This window comes from Myotis davidii, unplaced genomic scaffold (assembly GCF_000327345.1).
Source record: "Myotis davidii unplaced genomic scaffold, ASM32734v1 scaffold167, whole genome shotgun sequence".
NCBI classification, from domain to species: domain Eukaryota; kingdom Metazoa; phylum Chordata; class Mammalia; order Chiroptera; family Vespertilionidae; genus Myotis; species Myotis davidii.
In genome coordinates, this window is record NW_006300048.1 from 5,248,460 (window position 1) to 5,265,848 (window position 17,389).

Sequence of the window (17,389 nt, forward strand, 5' to 3'; positions counted from 1 at the left end):
CTGTGTGTTTGGCCAGGCCGGGCTGAGAGGAGATGTAAGACAATTGCTTGGTTGTCATTATCATCAAGTCTGTGAACCTTTGTGATCTCTGGGTGAATAGCTGCCAACGGTTGCTATTATATTTGGTTGGCCACCTCTTTGGTTGCTTTATATTTGAAAAGCAAAACAGGTTTTTTTTTATTTCATGGTTTAAATAATTTGAACCAAATGCCTTTAAAAATTATTTGTTGTTCTTTCATTTTTTCTGCCCCTCCCCTGGCCCATTAGCTAGGACTGTCCACTCTTGGGCCGTGTAGGTAGCTGTTTAATTTCAGACAGACTGCTGTTTTACCCTCAAAGCCCCCAAATCCTTTCTGAGCCTTGGCTGAACAGCATGGCTGAACTCTCTCCATCCACCAGGAGGGGGCGCTCTGCGCCTGTTCTGCACACACCTGTCTTCCTGAATGTTACTGGGAATTAATCAAATTCATTTGCTCTGACTCAGGGCACAAAGAAAGCTTTATTGCAAGATGCTAGGTAATGTACCAAGACCTGGGAATTTAGGATAACCCTTTCCTATTTTCACCTTCTCGTAGAGACTCGCATGCTCTTAGAATTGATTGCCTTAAATTATTAATAGATTCCAAATGCTTTGTTTTTCTTGATAAGGTAATAATGGAAAGAGAAAAGGGTCTAGAAAATGCATTTTTATTTAGGTTTGGGTTTGTTAGGTGTGTGTTTTTTTAATGTCATCATTTGTTCACACTTCCAGTAATCTGATCATTTTTTCAGGATCGGTCTGAGACAAACACGGGTGGGTGGTACCCAATCCAAGAGGGAGGACGAAGTCCACATGGTCAGGGAGACCTCGGTAGTGCTGTTTGTTTTCTAAGCACTAGGGCTCATTGAGACCTTACTGTAGAGCAGTAGTTCTCAACCTTCTGGCCCTTTAAATACAGTTCCTCATGTTGTGACCCAACCATAAAATGATTTTCGTTGCTACTTCATAACTATAATGTTGCTACTGTTATGAATTGTAATGTAAATATCTGATATGCAGGATGGTCTTAGGCGACCCCTGTGAAAGGGTCTTTCGACTGCCAAAGGGGTCGTGACCCACAGGTTGAGAACCGCTGCTGTAGAGCAATATGTCCCATGTGAAGTTTGTCCTTATGTGGAGTGTGCCTTCAAATATGTATCTCACAGATTTCAGTAACTAGACTTGAGGAGGCTACTGTATGCAGGATATTAAGTATATTTATTTCAGCCCCATATTCACACTATATTTTAAACTAGAGGCCTGGTGCACGGATTCCTCCACAGGTGGGGTCCTTTGGCCTGGCCGGCAATCAGGGCCAATGGGGGCTGTGGGAGGTTGTCTGGTTGCCCTGATAGGGGGTCAATGAGGCCAGCTGGCAGAAGGGGTGGGTGAGGAGGGGTTGGTTGACCACAAGAGGTTGGCCAGCTGGGGGAGATAGGCTGTGGGAGCACAGTGACCACCAGTGGGCAGCTCTGGCATTAAGCATCTGCCCCCTGGTGGTCAGAGCATGTCATAGCAACTAGTCAACCAGTCATTCGGTTGTTCTGTCTTTTGGTTCTTCAGTCGCTTAGGCTGATATAGATAGATATAGATATAGATATAGATATAGATATAGATATAGATATAGATATAGATATAGATATAGATATAGAGATATGCAATAGGTGGGCTAGAGAGTCCATTCTCTTTCTCCAAAAGGCTAGAGAATAGTGTTTCACTCATAGAAACATCTTGGAAATAAGGTTGTGATGTCTGTTGACAGTTAAGGCAACGGCGAGTTTCTCTAACTCAGAGATTAGCAGTCTACAGCCAGCAGGCCAAATCCAGCCCAACATCTGTTGACATGATCAAAACAAAATCAAAAGAGGGATATTATCTTGTGACGTGTGAAAATAACATTAAATTCACGTCAGTGTTCATGAATCAAATATTAGTGGGACATGGCCATGTCCATTCATTCTGTCTGCAGCTGCTTTTGCTTTATAAGAGTGGGGTTGTAACCGAGACTATATGGCCCACAAAGCCAAGTGTACTCACTATCTGGCTGTACAGAAGAGTTTGCGGACCTCTGCTCTAACTAGTGAACATTTTTCTCCACTGTTTTTAAGATATCTTATTTCAAATGTACTCATCTTAGGCATGCACTTCAGCTTCATTCTGGGAAGTAAAACAGTTGCCCCCCCCCACAAAAAAAGTCTTTCTTTTGTAAATAGTAGCAAAAATACATATGTGATTGTATATGGAAGGGCTCTCACTGGCCTAGAGTCCCAACTGACTTCTCATTGACCAGACATTGACCGCCACACCACTGATAAAGGGCCCCAGTGCAAGTAAATCAACATGCAGTACGCGCCTACCAGCAGCCAGGCCTTGACCCTGATGTTGGGGTTCCCCTGGAGACAAAGAAAGTCGGTCTTCCTGTCCTTGTGGAGTGACCTTTGCTGATTTCAGGGGCTCCCGGGGCAGCTTGAGTGTTAACCTTCCTTTTTCTAATGAGCTGAAAAGTGAGTGGACTTGCCCTCTGTCCCTTCTCCATTATCTCTGCTTCCTCGTCTCACCAACCCTTCCCCGAGAAGCAGACTAATGGCTTCCGACTCTTCCGACCCTTGATTGTGAGCAGCTTGCCTTGTCCTGTCTCTGCTACTTAAGCAAATGAGCCTTGGAGGTGGACAGAATCTGGCTTATTCATTAAAAGACACCCACTGGGATCTGTGGTTTTAAGATCTAAGCTCACCCGTTGTCCTTACGGTCACAAAAGAGACATTGACTTCTTTTTCTAACTCTTCAGGCTTCTATTCAATGGGCTCTTACTCTGTCAGTCACTAGGATAAGTAGCACTATCTTCTACAATAGTCCCTTGAAATCAACATTATGGTCATCATTCTATAGATGTGAGAACTAAATATTAGAAAGATTTTAAGCCCTGGCCAGTGTGGCTCAGTTGGTTGAGCGTAGTCCCATGCACTGAGAAGTTGCTGGTTCAATTCCCAGGCTCAATCCCTAGTAGAGGGCATGCAAGAGGCAGCCAACTGATGTTTCTCCCTCTCCCTTTCTCTCTCTCTAAAATCAATAAAAACATTTTTTTAAAGGACAGGTTTTAAGTAATTGACCTGCAGCAGAGACCAATCATACTCAATAAGTATCCATGTGTTACTCTGCATTTCCCAGCTTCTCACTCTCAGTTTGGTTGAGGGTCATGTGATTGAGTCCTCACCAATAGGATGTCACCAATTGGTTCCTCCCAATTGATTTCTTTTTTAAAAAATCCTCACCCAAGGATTTTTTTTTTAAATTGATTTGAGAGAGAGAGAGAGAAACATCAATTGGTTGTCTCCCTGCATGCACCCTGACTGGGCAATCTGGGCATGTGCCCTGACAGGGGATTGAACCCTTGACCTTTTGGTGTATGGGACAATGCTCCAACCAACTGAGCCTCCCTGTTGATTTCCCTACCTCCAACTCTTCCAATCTCTGCCCTCCTCATCACCCTGCCCCCAACCTGGAAAGTAAGCCTGAAAACCGACTCTCCAGCACATTCACTTAGAACTTTTCATGTACCCTACAGGAAAAAGTCCAAGCTCTATACATAGTATTATTTTTCCATTAAAAAAAAGAACTTTGGTGATTGTCTTATTCCCTAATTATAATTCAATATAACAAACAGGTCCAGTTCCAGCTACTTTTAGGCCCCGTCTGCCCTTTACTCCTCTTTTCCATGGGGAGCAGCTCACGTACCTGAGAGGAAGCTACAGCCCCTGGTCTCCCCTCCCTGTGCCCTTCCTCAGAAGAGATGCTGCTCTAAGTCCGTTTTCTCATGTTTAATTATAAGCTCAGACCAGACCTGGTCCGATTTACAACTCTTATTTATGCCTTCGTGTGGCTTTGAGTTGTGGGTTGCCTCTCTCCTGGCTTATTTTCATTTCATTAGCCTTTCAGCTCTCCTGAAATGAGGGAGATTTTGCCTTCATGTGGGGGTCTTCCAGGCAAAGTGAACTGGAGAGAGGACTTCTTTAGGGGGATGGAGGGGTGCTGACTTCCCCAGTGCTCCTGAAGCCATTCTTAGGGGGAGTGGTCTGTCCACTTCACAGGGGCGCCCACTCTTGGCGTTGAACTTTATGGAGCAGTTTTGAGATTGGCAGCTCTTTGGGGGTGAGGAGGGGTGCCCTGGATTGTCTCTTTGAAAAGAGGGTCCTATGCTCTGAATGAAGGAGGCCCCTTTGGAAATCTGCCCCCTCGACGTTAACACTGTGATATTTTCAGTCCCCACAGGGCCCCTCCCTGCCGTTAGCTGTGGAGATAAACAGGCCATTACTTTTCAGGGGTCAGAGTCTCCTCCAGGAACTCCTCGATCTTATTGACGTCTGTCTTCACGTCCCCGTTGAAGGTCAGGAAGGGCGGATGGGTGCCAGGGGCGAGGTTGTGCAGGTCGGCCGGCTTTCTGTGGAGAGAGCAAGATTCAGGGGTGGCTGACACCAGGGCACCTCACGTTCAGGGCAACCTGGGGCGTGTCATACATTACACTCCTGTGCTGTCCAACATGCCTGTCAGCAAAACAGATTTATGGTGTAGGGTGTGGGGGGGAGGGGCTGGGATTGGGGGGAAGGGTTGCTGGAGAGGTTCTGAGGAGGGTGGGGTGACATGGGAAGTCTCTGAGAGAGGAGCAAGCTAAGAGGAAGGAGCTGAGTACTATTAAAGGCAGAGAGTAATGGCAGGTGACTATGTAATTAGTGCCAAGCGTTCACTACCCAGGGCAGAGGATGGACTTTGCTTTCAAAGGTTCCTTCAGCGCTTAGCTTAACAAAAATGCCCTGCCCAGAATTCCCAACTTTATACATGAATGAATGCAACCCTCGCACCTTTACACTAAGAAGGGTCCTCTGCATGGCTAAGGGTATATTCAACAGGAAGGCGAGTGAGCTTGTGTCTGACTGGGGCCCTGTTCGCCCACCAGGGCTCCTGGGCTCCCACCAGCTGTGGGGATGCAAGAGAGGGACGAGGGACGGAGCCAAGTCAGGGGGAGTGGGCTGGCAGATGGGGGGAGGCGAAGGACGGGGCTGCACTGAGAAGAGAGGAGGAAGCGGAGGAATCGCGATGGAGCCTTCCAGGAGCAGGCTGGGACCCCAGGTTCGCCCCAATGCTCTCTCAGGTGCCACACTTGTGGGAGTCCTGAGCGGAAACCAGCAGATGGGGAAAGTGAAGAAAAGTAAACAGCGGGAGAAGAGGAATCTGTAATGCTGCAAATTCCTGGCCTAATCAGTCTGGGAGGGGAAGAGAGGAATTTCAATTAGGGTGCTGCTCCCATATCGCCCCCCAAGCACACTCTGCCCAGCTGCACCCGGCACTTGGAGCTCCTTAGACAAGTGAGACTGAAAGCACTTTTAAAATCTAATTTACTCAGTCCGTTTGTTTGCTTTGTACGCGTCCCCCATTTCAGACAATGTAAGAACATTCTTTACCTCCCCTCCTGTTTGTGTGTGTGTGTTTTTAGAGCTGCAATGCTTGGGTTCTCAGCTGGGAGGAGAAATCCATACTGATTTTATTTTTTAGCAATTACCTCTGTAGCTTAAAGATACAGAGGGTTTTTGTTTTTGTTTTGTTTTGCTATTTTGCTTTTGTTCCTGTGACTGGAGAGAACAGTGGCCTCCCGGGTCGGGCACGCTGGGAAGTACTGCCCACGGCTGCTGAGGGTCCACGGGACATTGCCAGTGGGTGCTGGTCAGCTGTGGTCCTCTCTCTGGTCCTCTTCAGCATTTATGGTTGAAATTAGATACTTAGCATTTACATACATATTGCCAGGTCGAACTCACAGGTTACTGGCTGTGTACCAGCCTCTTGCCCTGACTGATCTGCAGCTCCCTGAGGCAGGGGTGATGCTAAGAACAGCCAACACGTGCGGGCTCTGGCTCTGAGCAGGCCCAGCACCTCATGCAGATGCTTCACACGGCTGCTCACTAACTCCTCACAGTGACTCTCAGCAAAGCACCACGTCTTGCAGATGAGGAAACCGAGGCTCATAACAGTAAGGTAACTTGTCCAAGCTCACTCAGCCAGTAAGTGCTGGTGCCAGGAAAAGAAATCAGTTTTGGAAACTGCTAAACTTCTTGTGGTGTATTATATCATACATTAAAAAGTTCCTTAACTATTTATTATCTATACTAATAAAAGGGTAATATGCTAATTAGACCAGAAGACCTTCCAGACAAAGCCATAGTGGTGGGGCCGAGGCAGAGGCAGTTAGGGGCGATCAGGCCAGGAGGGGAGGGCAGTTGGGGGCAAGCAGGCCAGTAAGTGGGGCAGTTGGGGGAGAGCAGGCTGGATTGGGCCTAAACTGGCAGTCAGACATCCTCCCAGGGGTCCCAGATTGGAGAGGGTGCAGGCCGGGCTGAGGGACACACAACCCCATGCACGAGTTTCATGCACCGGGCCACTAGTATATATACATCTTTCTCCCTCTGTCCCTCCCTCCTTGCTTCCCTTCCTTCCTTCTTTTCTCCTTCGCTCGCTCCCTCCCTCCCTTCCTTCCTTCCTTCCTGACTTCCTTCCTTCCTTCCTTCCTTCTTTCCTCCTTATCTTTTGGCAGTGAGAAAGCTTGCTTATCTGTAAAACAGGAGTTGTGATACGTGCTGTCCTCCAGCACAGGGTGTTGGCAGGGTCCGATGTGATAACAGATATGAAGGAACAGCACAAGCACGTGAGGAATGCTGGGTGGCTCCCTCTGCCATTATGAGCCCCAGGTAACACAAGTCCATGTTTACGGGTGGTAACCAGAGACCTCCTCTTCTCCGCTGAAGGAAGCTACCCTCTTCAGTTGTCACAGGTAGTAACTTCACAGCAGATGCATGTTTGTTTATTTGACAGATATTAGCTGGGGTCTAAGTAAATCAGCTGCTATGACTGATACAAGAAACAAAGCATGACCCCAGCCTCTTCCTGAGGGACTTAACGTCTCATGTGGAGGACAAATCAAACTTCATAGCTGGTGTGCTGTGAAGAACAATGGCATTTGAAGCAAGGAGAGTAAGTCTAGAAGCAGCCCCGCCAGTTCAAGATGGCACCTTGGGAAAGTGATTTAAATGTGTCCATCTCAGTTTCCTTGTATAAAATGAAGAAGACAGGCCTTTACAAGGTCATCTGTTGTGTGATATTTTTATGGAAAAGCACTCATTAGTTGTAAAGTGCCAAGACTGTAGATACCACAGTGGGTGAAATACCAAATGATGACACCAGGCATCAGGGACAAGAGGTGCTGGGGAGTTTGGAGGAGGTTGAGTGACAGACGTGTCTGAGAGCGGAGGAGTGGGAGGGGTAGCCCAGGGGAGGGCCAAGCTGCAGGGGCACTGGGACAATCTGTCCTTTCAGGAAGGTGGGAACAGCCTCTGGGAGCATCTGCCAGGTGCTGAGGGCTGGAGAGAACAGGGCAGCAGGCCGTCCAACCTGACAGCGGCTGGAAGGTCAGAGAGAAGCGGGGAGAGAATGTTGGGAAGAACCAAGGAAAAGACAAAGGCAAAGGAAGGCTGCAGAGGGGTTATTCCACAGGCGCTGGGAGGTGTCAGAGGGGTCCTGGGCAGGGGGAGCCATGTGATTAGAGCATCATCTTAGAGAGAATAACCTTAAAATAATATAAGGAGAGAGAGAGAGAGAGACCGAGACCTGGAAGGATCTAGATTCTAGAAAGAGGAAGGCCAGTTTAAAGAGCAAACAATGCAGCTGGCAGCAGTGGGACCTGAAATAGGCGTGGGCTGTGAGAACGAACGAGAGCTTGGAGGTAAGAGATGGCCCAGTGGGAGAGCGCCCCGGCCTGGGCACTGACGGACAGTGAAGGTGACACGAGCGGGGAGCTGGAAATGTTTCAGCCTAGAAAACAGGAGAACAAAGGAATTCAGGAGGGGAGCCCAGCTCAAAGGAAACGGACAGATATCATTCTCTACATAAAGAGTTTGAAGTGATCACTGAAAATGCAGGTGCCATAACTAGAAGATAGCAGGTTCTGGGTATAGGCTAATCTGCATAAAGGGGGCTGAGCGAAGATGCTAAGCTCACAGGGAAGAAAGTCGAGGCATATGATAAAGCATTCAGGGGGTGAGCTCTCAGCGATGCCACACTTAAAGGACAGGTGGTGGAGAGGAAATAGAAAACAAGATTGAAGAGTGTGGGTTAATACAAAATAACCGTGAATAAACCGTAATTGAGAATAAGTAAAATAATGTGGCTCCTGAGAGTGAACAATACCTGGTATTTTTATGAGGCATTTAAAAAGGAACACTAGTAACTTTCCATCCTGCGTGTAACCCAGAGCTCTCACTCTAAGGAACTCTAAGGTTGGGATTGAGCAGGGGAAATGGGCTGGATCTCAACTCCCTAGAGACTCAGACTCTGGCTCCTGAAGCCCTGCTAGTCCCCCAGGATGGGGGCCCCAGAACTATGGGAATGGCTGACTCCCAGATTTAAGATGCTGTGCCCATCCCTGTGCCAGGCATTCTCAACTGGGTGCCCTACGCCCATTCCCTCCTGCTTCCTTGCTAACTGAACTTTCCTAATCTAAGCATCGAAGCGCTCAGTCCCAAGCGAGACACTGGCATTTGCAGCCTCTTGTCACTAGGGAACTGGCCGAGGAGACTGCCGGGAGCCATGGGAAGGCTTTTCCCTCCCTCATGGAAGGTTCTCTGTTCCTGCAGCTAAACACGTTCCTCATTAACATGGCACCTTTTACCTTTTCAGATCCACAGTGGTGACATTGAACACGACTCCTTTCAGCCAGAGGATCATAAAGAGGCGCTGAGAGAAGGGGCAGTTGCCGATGCTTTCCCCATCGATCCCAGCCTAGGAAAAAGAGAGCAGAGTCCTGAGTTGTGCATGCATATTAGCAAGAAGGAATAGAGCAGTGGTTCTCAACCTTCCTAATGCCGAGACCCTTTAATACAGTGCCTCATGTTGTGGTGACCCCCAGTTTCATTGTTACAAATTGAACATAATTAAAGCGTAGTGATTAATCACAAAAACAATATGTAATTATATATGTGTTTTCCAATGGTCTTAGGCGACCCCTGTGAAAGGGTCGTTTGACCCCCAAAGGGCCGCGACCCACAGGTTGAGAACCACTGGAACCACTTGTTTTCTATTTCCTCTCTACCACCTGTCCTTAGAGGATTGTAACTCCCAAACAATTGTCTGGAGAGAACTGACTGAACGCTGCCCCAGCCTAACCCCTGAAGGTATTCACCCTTATCTCCTAGTGTGTCTGCGGGGCAATGCCTGGCATAGGGTAAGGGATGGACAGAATGTTGAGTCTCCAGTGTGGCGGTTATGCGGAGTCATGGCTTTCTGAAACCACAGAATCCTAGGTTCCGAGGGGAAAACAGAACTTCCATATCACATCGACTAACACCAATGACATTGGGCCATCAACTGCTGCCCCAAGTAACCATCGAATCTGTGCTTGACTGTCCCCACTAACCAGGAATTTCTCTCTCAGGCAGTCCATTCTGAGGACAGGTCTAACAATTAGAAATGCTTTTCTTTGGCTCTGCCTAACCTCAATATGCTCCTCTGTACTTCACCCTCTCTGACCCTTTGGTCCTTGCTCCATGAGGGTGCCGTGAGGACAAACACCTCAGACTTCGACCCTGTCTCCCTATATCTCACTCGTCAGCAGACTCAAGACTTTAATCAATACACTTAGTTCTGACTAGTACTGGACCTGCAGTGTCAATAAACCATTCATTTTAAAGTATCCTTTCACCGAACAAATACATATTGACTATCGATTATGTGCAAGGCACTGGAGGAAACTGTACAGAGGATTCAAAGAAATCATGGCCTTGTGGGCTGGGAGGGGGATAGACAGGAACATATATGACAATAGCAGGTAGCATTACTGGGCGCACGCGTGCTCTGCTAATCACACTTCCCCTTCCAGGAACCCTCCTCAAAACAGCATGGCTTATGTTTTTGCTTTTGTAATGTCTGAAAGGCAAGTCTATCTTTATTTCTGAGTGGGTTGCAGGGACACAAATTGTATAAGAATTCATTCTCAGCAAACACACAAACACACAGAAAGGTTGGAGAGTTGATCTCTATGGAATTCATTTCCCCAGAATGGTTTATTGTCCCCAGACATGGTACATAGAGGGAGAGGTCACCCATTCTCCCTGGTTTGCTGCTGGCTCCCCTGGACACCATGACCTCATCTGGTGGCCTAGGCACCCGGCTCCTCTGACAGGGAGGCCCGGAGAGGGGAGGCCCCCAGACCTACTAGCAAAGCTGCAAACAATCCAATCAACATCCTGAAAGAGGGACTTACTAAGATATTTTTTTAAGGGAGTATAGCAATGCATTCTCAAAGCTCAACACATTATTTCCCCCCTGAAGTTTGCTTTGCTGTGACCTTAGTATGGAGGAGTGAGGCCTTGAGCCTAATACTGAGAGCCTAATTGTGTGCCTTTTTCTGCCTTGCAAATCACTCCCAGCAGAGGTTCGGGTTTATAATGGAAAACTGGAGCCTTTGCCGGTGTTGGTTGTAGGTAATTGCTATGAAATTACAGTTATTTTACCTCTCTCTCAACTACACTGAGAGCCCCATCCCTATTCAGTTCTCACTTTTCCCTGGTGCTGGTAACAGACCCACCCCTACGTAGTCGAGATGCCCTGGGCTCCGTTATATAAAATCTGAAAGATGGGAGGGCACTGGTGTGCCTGCTGGCAGAGCTAATGTTACCGATAAAGCTACTCACAGACAGGCAGACAGGCAACTATTACACTAACAATAGCTTGGAGCTAACTTGAGTTTGTGATGTCAGAGTCCTTGCTCAGCAGGTACCTGGTGCTTGGTCCTTTAAGACATCACACCAAACGCACTTTCCCCAGGGCTGGTTCCAATGTAAGGAACAATTGAAGAATTAAAAAACAAAACAACAAAAGACGCATTTACAAACTAGCCCAGGGGTGGGCAAACTTTGACTGGGGGGCCACAATGGGTTCTTAAACTGGACAGGAGGGCCGGAACAAAAGCATGGATGGAGTGTTTGTGTGAACTAATATAAATTCAAAGTAAACATCATTACATAAAAGGGTACGGTCTTTTTTTTCAATAGTTTTATTCATTTCAAACAGGCCGGATCTGACGTGGGCAGTTTGCCCACGGCTGATAGCCTCTGTTTCACTGCTGGTGATGAAGGGGTGATATGGGAATTGAAGGAGAAACTAGTAAAACACTAAAATTTGTATTAGCTGGACAAAAATTACATAATAATGATAGTAATAATAACTCATTTCTATATTGCCAGGCATTGTTCTAAGTGCTTTACATCTTTTGCTAATTCATGAGAAGTGGGATATTATCACCCTTTTACAAATGTGGAAACTGAAGCACAGAGAGGGCCATTCATATGCCTGCTGGCCATTTTGTCTTCTTTGGAGAAATGTCTGTTCAAGTCCTTAGCCCATTTTTAAGGGTTATTTTTGGGGTTTTTCATTTTGTTTTTTAATCCTCACCTGAGTATATATTTTTATTAGAGGCTCGGTGCATGAAATTTTTGCACTGGGTGGGAGTGGGGGAGTGTTCCCTCAGCCCAGCCTGCACCCTCTCTCAGTCCAAGAGCCCTTGGGGGATGTCCAACTGACAGCTTAGGCCAGCTCAGACAGACATCCTTAGCACTACCCCGGAGGCAGGAGAGGCTCCCACCACTGCCGCTGTGTTCGCCAGCTCAGGGCTTCTGGCTGAGCAGCACTCCCGCTGTGGGAGAGCACTGACCACCAGGGAGCAGCTCCTGCATTGAGTGTCTGTCCCCTGGTGGTCAATGGGCATCATAGTTACCAGTCATTCCACTGTTAGGTCAATTTGCATATTAGAGTTTTATTATATAGGATTGGTTTTTTGAGAGAAACATGAATGTGAGAGAGAAACATCTATTGGTTGCCTCCTGTACTCCCCCTGACTAGGGATTGAACCCAAAACCTAGGTATGTGCCCTGATCTGACTGGAAATTAATCCCACCACTTTTGATGCAGAGGATGACACTCCAATCATCTGAGCCACCCAGCAAGGGCCCCCTTTTTTTACTATTGAGTCGTTCAGCTTTTTCTTTTCCTCCTTCACAAATTCATCAGTCCTGGGGCCTAAATGAATCATTTGTTAAATCCATGGATTAAATGGGGTGAGCTTGTGGCAACCATTTAAAGCATCAACCAAGAAGAATGGGGTGGGGCTCCATGGGATCCCAGGCTCTGAAAAGGGGGAGGGAAAATCCAAGTGGACTTTGGTCCAAACAGGCTCTGAGCACAGGGGCTGGAGGCAGGAACAAAGCAGTGTCATAGGTTGAATAACGTCTCCTTCCAAACTCATGTCCACCCAGAACCTGTGAGTGCGACCGTATTTGGAAATAGGGTCTTTGCAGGTGAAATCAAGTTAAAATGAAGTCACACTGAGTTAGGGTGGGCCCTAATTATAACTGGTGTCCTTATAAGAAGACAGAGACAGAAACTTGAGTGATGCTTCTACAGACCAAGGAACCCCAAGGATTGCCAGAAAGTGCAGAAGTTAAGAGAGACAAGATTCTTCCTGGAGAGGTTGGAGAAAGCATGGCCCTGCTGACACCTTGATTTCAAACTTCCAGGCTTCAGAATGCCAAGAGACTACATTTCTGTTGTGATAAGCCACCCAGTTTATGGTCAGTGGTTACGGCAGGCACAGGAAACTCATGCAAGCAGAAGAGCGTGGGAAGCAGAATGGTGCACAGCTATTGGCAAAGTTCTCAAGTTCACAATTCTGCTTTGTCATGGGCCTAGTGGGCATACTTACAATTGCAAGCCAGCTACAACCCCAAAGTACTTCCTATAACCTAGAGTAAATGTATTGACTGTCAGTTACACTATGTTATACTATATTATTTATAATAATAAAAAGGTAATATGCTAATTAGACCGGACATCCTTCCGGTTGAACAGTCGAAGGGTCACTTAGGCTTTTATATCCTATATAATAAAAGAGTAATATATAAATTGACCCTAACAGTGGAATGACCAGAATGACCGCTCGACCAGTCACTATGAAGCGCACTAACCAACTCTCAGTCCCTTTCCCCAGTCGGCAGGCTCCAATAGCCCAATAGCAAACCGGGAACCAGGGATGGGTGGTGGGGGACGTGGGTGGCACCGGGCCAAGGCCTCCACCCTGCCAGTCACTCCAAACACAGAGGGCAACCCATAATGGGGGCAAAGCTGGCAAGCGGGCAGGAATGGCTGACCTCTTGGTCCCTTCCCCTGGTCGTCAGGCTCTGATCACCTGATGGTGAACGTGGAAACTAGGGTGGGTGGCGGCAGGGGGCAGGGCCAGCTGCAGGCAGCTGGGGAAGATGGCCCTGATCACAGGCCAGGCCTAGGGACTGTACCCATGCATGAATTTCATGTGCCAGGCCTCTAGTATATAGATAATATCATGTGATAATAATGGCATTACATAATTACACTATATGTTATATGCTGGGAAAGTCATTATATGTCTTTCATGTAGTTTTTCCTGCTATACAATGAGCTTGTCTACCCCCAAAACATGGGCCATGTCTTATTTACTTTGACTTCAGCAGCAACAAGCTGCCAGAGACTTAGTTGATACTCAGTCCTATTAGAGTGGATGTCTGTTGAGGGGAGGGTGACATCACTCCCTCTTTATGGCCTATCTCAAAATGCTGACGTGGGCACTCTGAAGAGTGTCCTGAGAAACAAGCAGGAGACCATTGCTCGATACCTGCCCCTGTCTCTAATTCACTGTGTGACCCTGACTAGGCCAGTCGCCTCCTCTTTGGCCTCAGTCATTGCACTCATAACTTCCTGCAATTTTGTGAATTCAAGTGGCTAATGGAGATTTATTTAGACAGCAGTTCTCAAACGTTTTGGTCTCAGAATCCTTATGTGCCTTTAAAGATTGTTGAAGATCCCAAAGATCTTTTGTGCATGTGCAACTGCTCAGAGCCTCTGCTGCCAGGCTATGGGTGTCAGTAGGACATTCACTGAGGGCTCCCGGACTGTGAGAGGAGGCAGGCTGGGTTGAGGGACCCACAACCCCCAGTGCACGAATTTCATGCACCGGGCCTCTAGTATTTTAAATGAAAGCCAAAAATATTTTAAATATTTATTTACTTATTCATTCAAATATTATAACAATAAATGTATAACACTAGAGGCCTGGTGCATGAATTCATGGACGGGTGGGGGCCATTGGGGCCCAGGCAGGGGAAGGGACCGTGGGAGGTTGGTTGTGTGAGTACACTGACCACTAGGGGGCAGCTCTTGTGTTGAGTGTCTTCCCCCTGGTGGTCAGTGCGTGTCATAGCTACCAGCTGGTTGTCCAGTCATCAGGTCGTAAAGGTCGCTTAGGCTTTAATATATAGAGATAAATAACATGTTTTAATATAAAGAAACTCTTTTTTAAAGAAATTTAGTAATGTAAGTAAATTGGTTGAAGTATACATATGAATAAGTTTTGGCTTTACAGAGATACAGCTGGAAAAGGGAAGAGTAACTTAATAAACTTTTCAGATATTTGTGGGTATTTTTCTTTAATACCATACTGAAACTCAACAATGGTAGTTTCTTTTTTAAGAATAGTTGATTGATTTTTAGAGAGAGAGGAAGGGAGAAGAGAGAAACATGGATATGAGAGTGCAACATCAATCGGCATGCCCCCTACCAGGGATTAAGTCTGCAACCTGGGCATGTGCTCTGCCCAGAATCGAACTAGCAACCTTCAGTGCAGGAGATGATGCCCAACCGAGCCATATTGGCCAAGGCAACAATAGTAGTTCTTAAAGGTTAGTTGATAGATGGAATTTGAAATGCTACCAATTAAAGTCTTCTATTCCACTAAAACCCATTCCTCTGTCTTGCATTTGAATGGATCTTTTACCCCGAGATGAGTCTGTAGCATCACAAGTTCATCACTTGGAAAATAGTGTTTCACTGAGTTATGCAGATCTTCCAAGTGCTGATGCAGTTCATTATGCAAAATCAAAGCACCTCATTCAGTAACATCACAGCCGCGCTCACCAGAAAAGTTTAAGTAAGAAGCTGCCAAGCTCATAGTGGCGGAGACATGGTTTCCAATATTCTAATGTTCTCTTAAAAGCTTGTATTTTATCATTGGCAATAAATCAGTTGTTCTCCTTGAAATTACAAGCTCACTTCACTGACCTTGCAGGAAATATCTGTCAAATACCAGGTCTGAAAACCCACAGTTTGTCTGTCGGTGTCTCTTTCAAGTAAAACCTGTTCTGTGAAGGAGCAGCTGGTTCAGCTCGCAGCTCGGTCCCACTGGTACTTTTCCTTGGACAGCTGCTGTGCTACAGGACGCATCCCAAGAGCTGCCTGTGCACTTCCCACTTCGTCAGCCAGAGGTTTAAGAGACATGCCCTCTACAGCTGATTTAATTATGTCATATACTTCCCACTGCTTCGTCAAGGACATTCATAAATGAGACCAGCTCTTCTTTTTCTGCGCATGCATGGCTCCTAGAGCCATTTATACCACGGTCTCAATTTAAGCTAAAGCACCAGCGGCGTTACCCACAAAATGTCAACCCCGGAGAGAAATGATATTACTCTGAAAATAGTTGTGACCTCCCAGAATGCCCAAAAGGGTCTCAGGGACCCTAAGAGTCCATGAAGAACATTTGAGAACTGTTTTTGTTTTTTAAAAACAAACAAACAAACATGTTTTTATTGCTTTTCAGAGAGAGAGGAAGGGAGAAGGGTAGAGAGATAGAAACATTGATGAGAGAGGAACATCATCGATAGGCTGCCTCCTGCATGCCCTCTATTGGGGATCAAGCCCAAAACCTAGGCATGTGCCCTGACCAGGAATTGAACTGCTGACTCTTGTTTCCTGGGTTGATGCTCAACCGCTGAGCCACACCAGCCAGGCCATTTGAGAACTGTTCGTTTGAGACATCCCATGAACACACCAGGTACATGGAACTTTGTCCCAGACAGTAAGGGGGAGCTGATAATTGTCCAAAAACCTCTTGAGGGCACCCAGGCCTAGAAGAGGGGAAAATTACTCAGAGAAAATCCCAGAAGACAAATGACATTTAGGCTTGACAGCTGTGTCACTTAGCAATTTGTCTCTCAACTCCAAATGCACCTTCAGTAGAAGCTCTGTGAGAACAGGAGAGAATTCATTCCAGCGCTGCTGAGTGAGCATGAAGGCGCTTCCTCAGAGGGCAGGGGGGCCAGGGCAGGAGGAAGAGGTGCTCCTTCTATCTCCAGTGTGGGCTGGGGTCGGGGTGCATGAGGACAGCCAGGAGAGCCTGCCTCAGCACAGGCTGGATGTGAGCCCTCTAGCACCTTGCAGCCTTGGCTGGTGAGCCTCTCTGCAGACCTCTCCACACAGCAGCCAGAGCCCCCTGCAGCCTGCACACAGCCTGCCAATGGCCCCTGTATCACACAGATCTGCAAGCCTCCCATTCCCATTGACACCTGGATCCCACTGCACACCTGGATCCCACTGCACACCTGGATCCCACAGCACACCTGTGCCACCACTGCTGATTGCCTGCTCCCCACCTGAACTCTGGAGGGGGGGTCTTTTGTTTGCCCAGCAACTCCAGCAGCTCTGGCCTAGCCAAACCAACGCACTTCTATGCTTTCTGCTGGGCTGACCATTCCTTCTCCAGTGAGTTTGTCCTCAACTTGGCCATTCGCCTTCAGCTCTGAGATACCACACAGAGTTTTCTATATGTTATGGTTATGCTTTTACCATGGTTTAACACTTCTTTATTTTAACTTCTATTTGAATTACCGTGTGATTTCTCTCTCCTGATTGGACCAAACTACTAGAGAGATTTAAATGTCTGTGTTTCAAAATGCAAGAATTTTTGGCTCTTTGTTTTATTCCTTTAAAATCTGGCAAAGCTAAGACCTGAATGAGGTACTAGAACAGGGGTGGGCAAACTTTTTGACTCGAGGGCCACAATGGGTTCTTAAACTGGACTGGAGGGCCGGAACAAAAGCACGGATGGAGTGTTTGTGTGAACTAATATAAATTCAAAGTAAACATCCTCCTATATAATAAAAGAGAAAAATGGTAATTGGCATACGACGATACCTTTTTCATTGGCTAATCAGGGCTATATGCAAATTAACTGCCAACTCAGATGGCAGTTAACTGCCAACAAGATGGGGGTTAATTTGCATATGTAAGCACAATGCAGGGAGGCGAAAGGGAAAGCAGGAAGAAGCCCCCTGCCACTGACAGTGATCAGAAACCCAGGGGGGGGCTAAGAGCTGGGGGGCGGGGCAAAGGCGGCCCCAGGGCCATGATCGGAGAATCAGGTGCCTTTTCCGCCCTGGCCAGTGATAGCAGGAAGTAGGGGTGGAGCCA

At 47.1% G+C, this 17,389-nt stretch overlaps 1 protein-coding gene across 1 annotated transcript in view; it reads right to left on the reverse strand.

Moving 5' to 3' along the window:
* CLIC5 (chloride intracellular channel 5) overlaps positions 1–8,846 on the reverse strand; it is a 42,851-nt gene extending 34,005 nt beyond the window's left edge. Inside the window, exons 1-2 of the mRNA XM_015572223.1 lie at positions 8,730–8,846; positions 4,332–4,457 (exon numbers count right to left, since the gene is read on the reverse strand). Coding sequence (XP_015427709.1) covers positions 4,332–4,457; positions 8,730–8,785 — 182 coding nt within the window. The 5' untranslated portion in view covers positions 8,786–8,846. The remainder of the gene's footprint in view (positions 1–4,331; positions 4,458–8,729) is intronic.
* Positions 8,847–17,389: the final 8,543 nt, after the last annotated feature.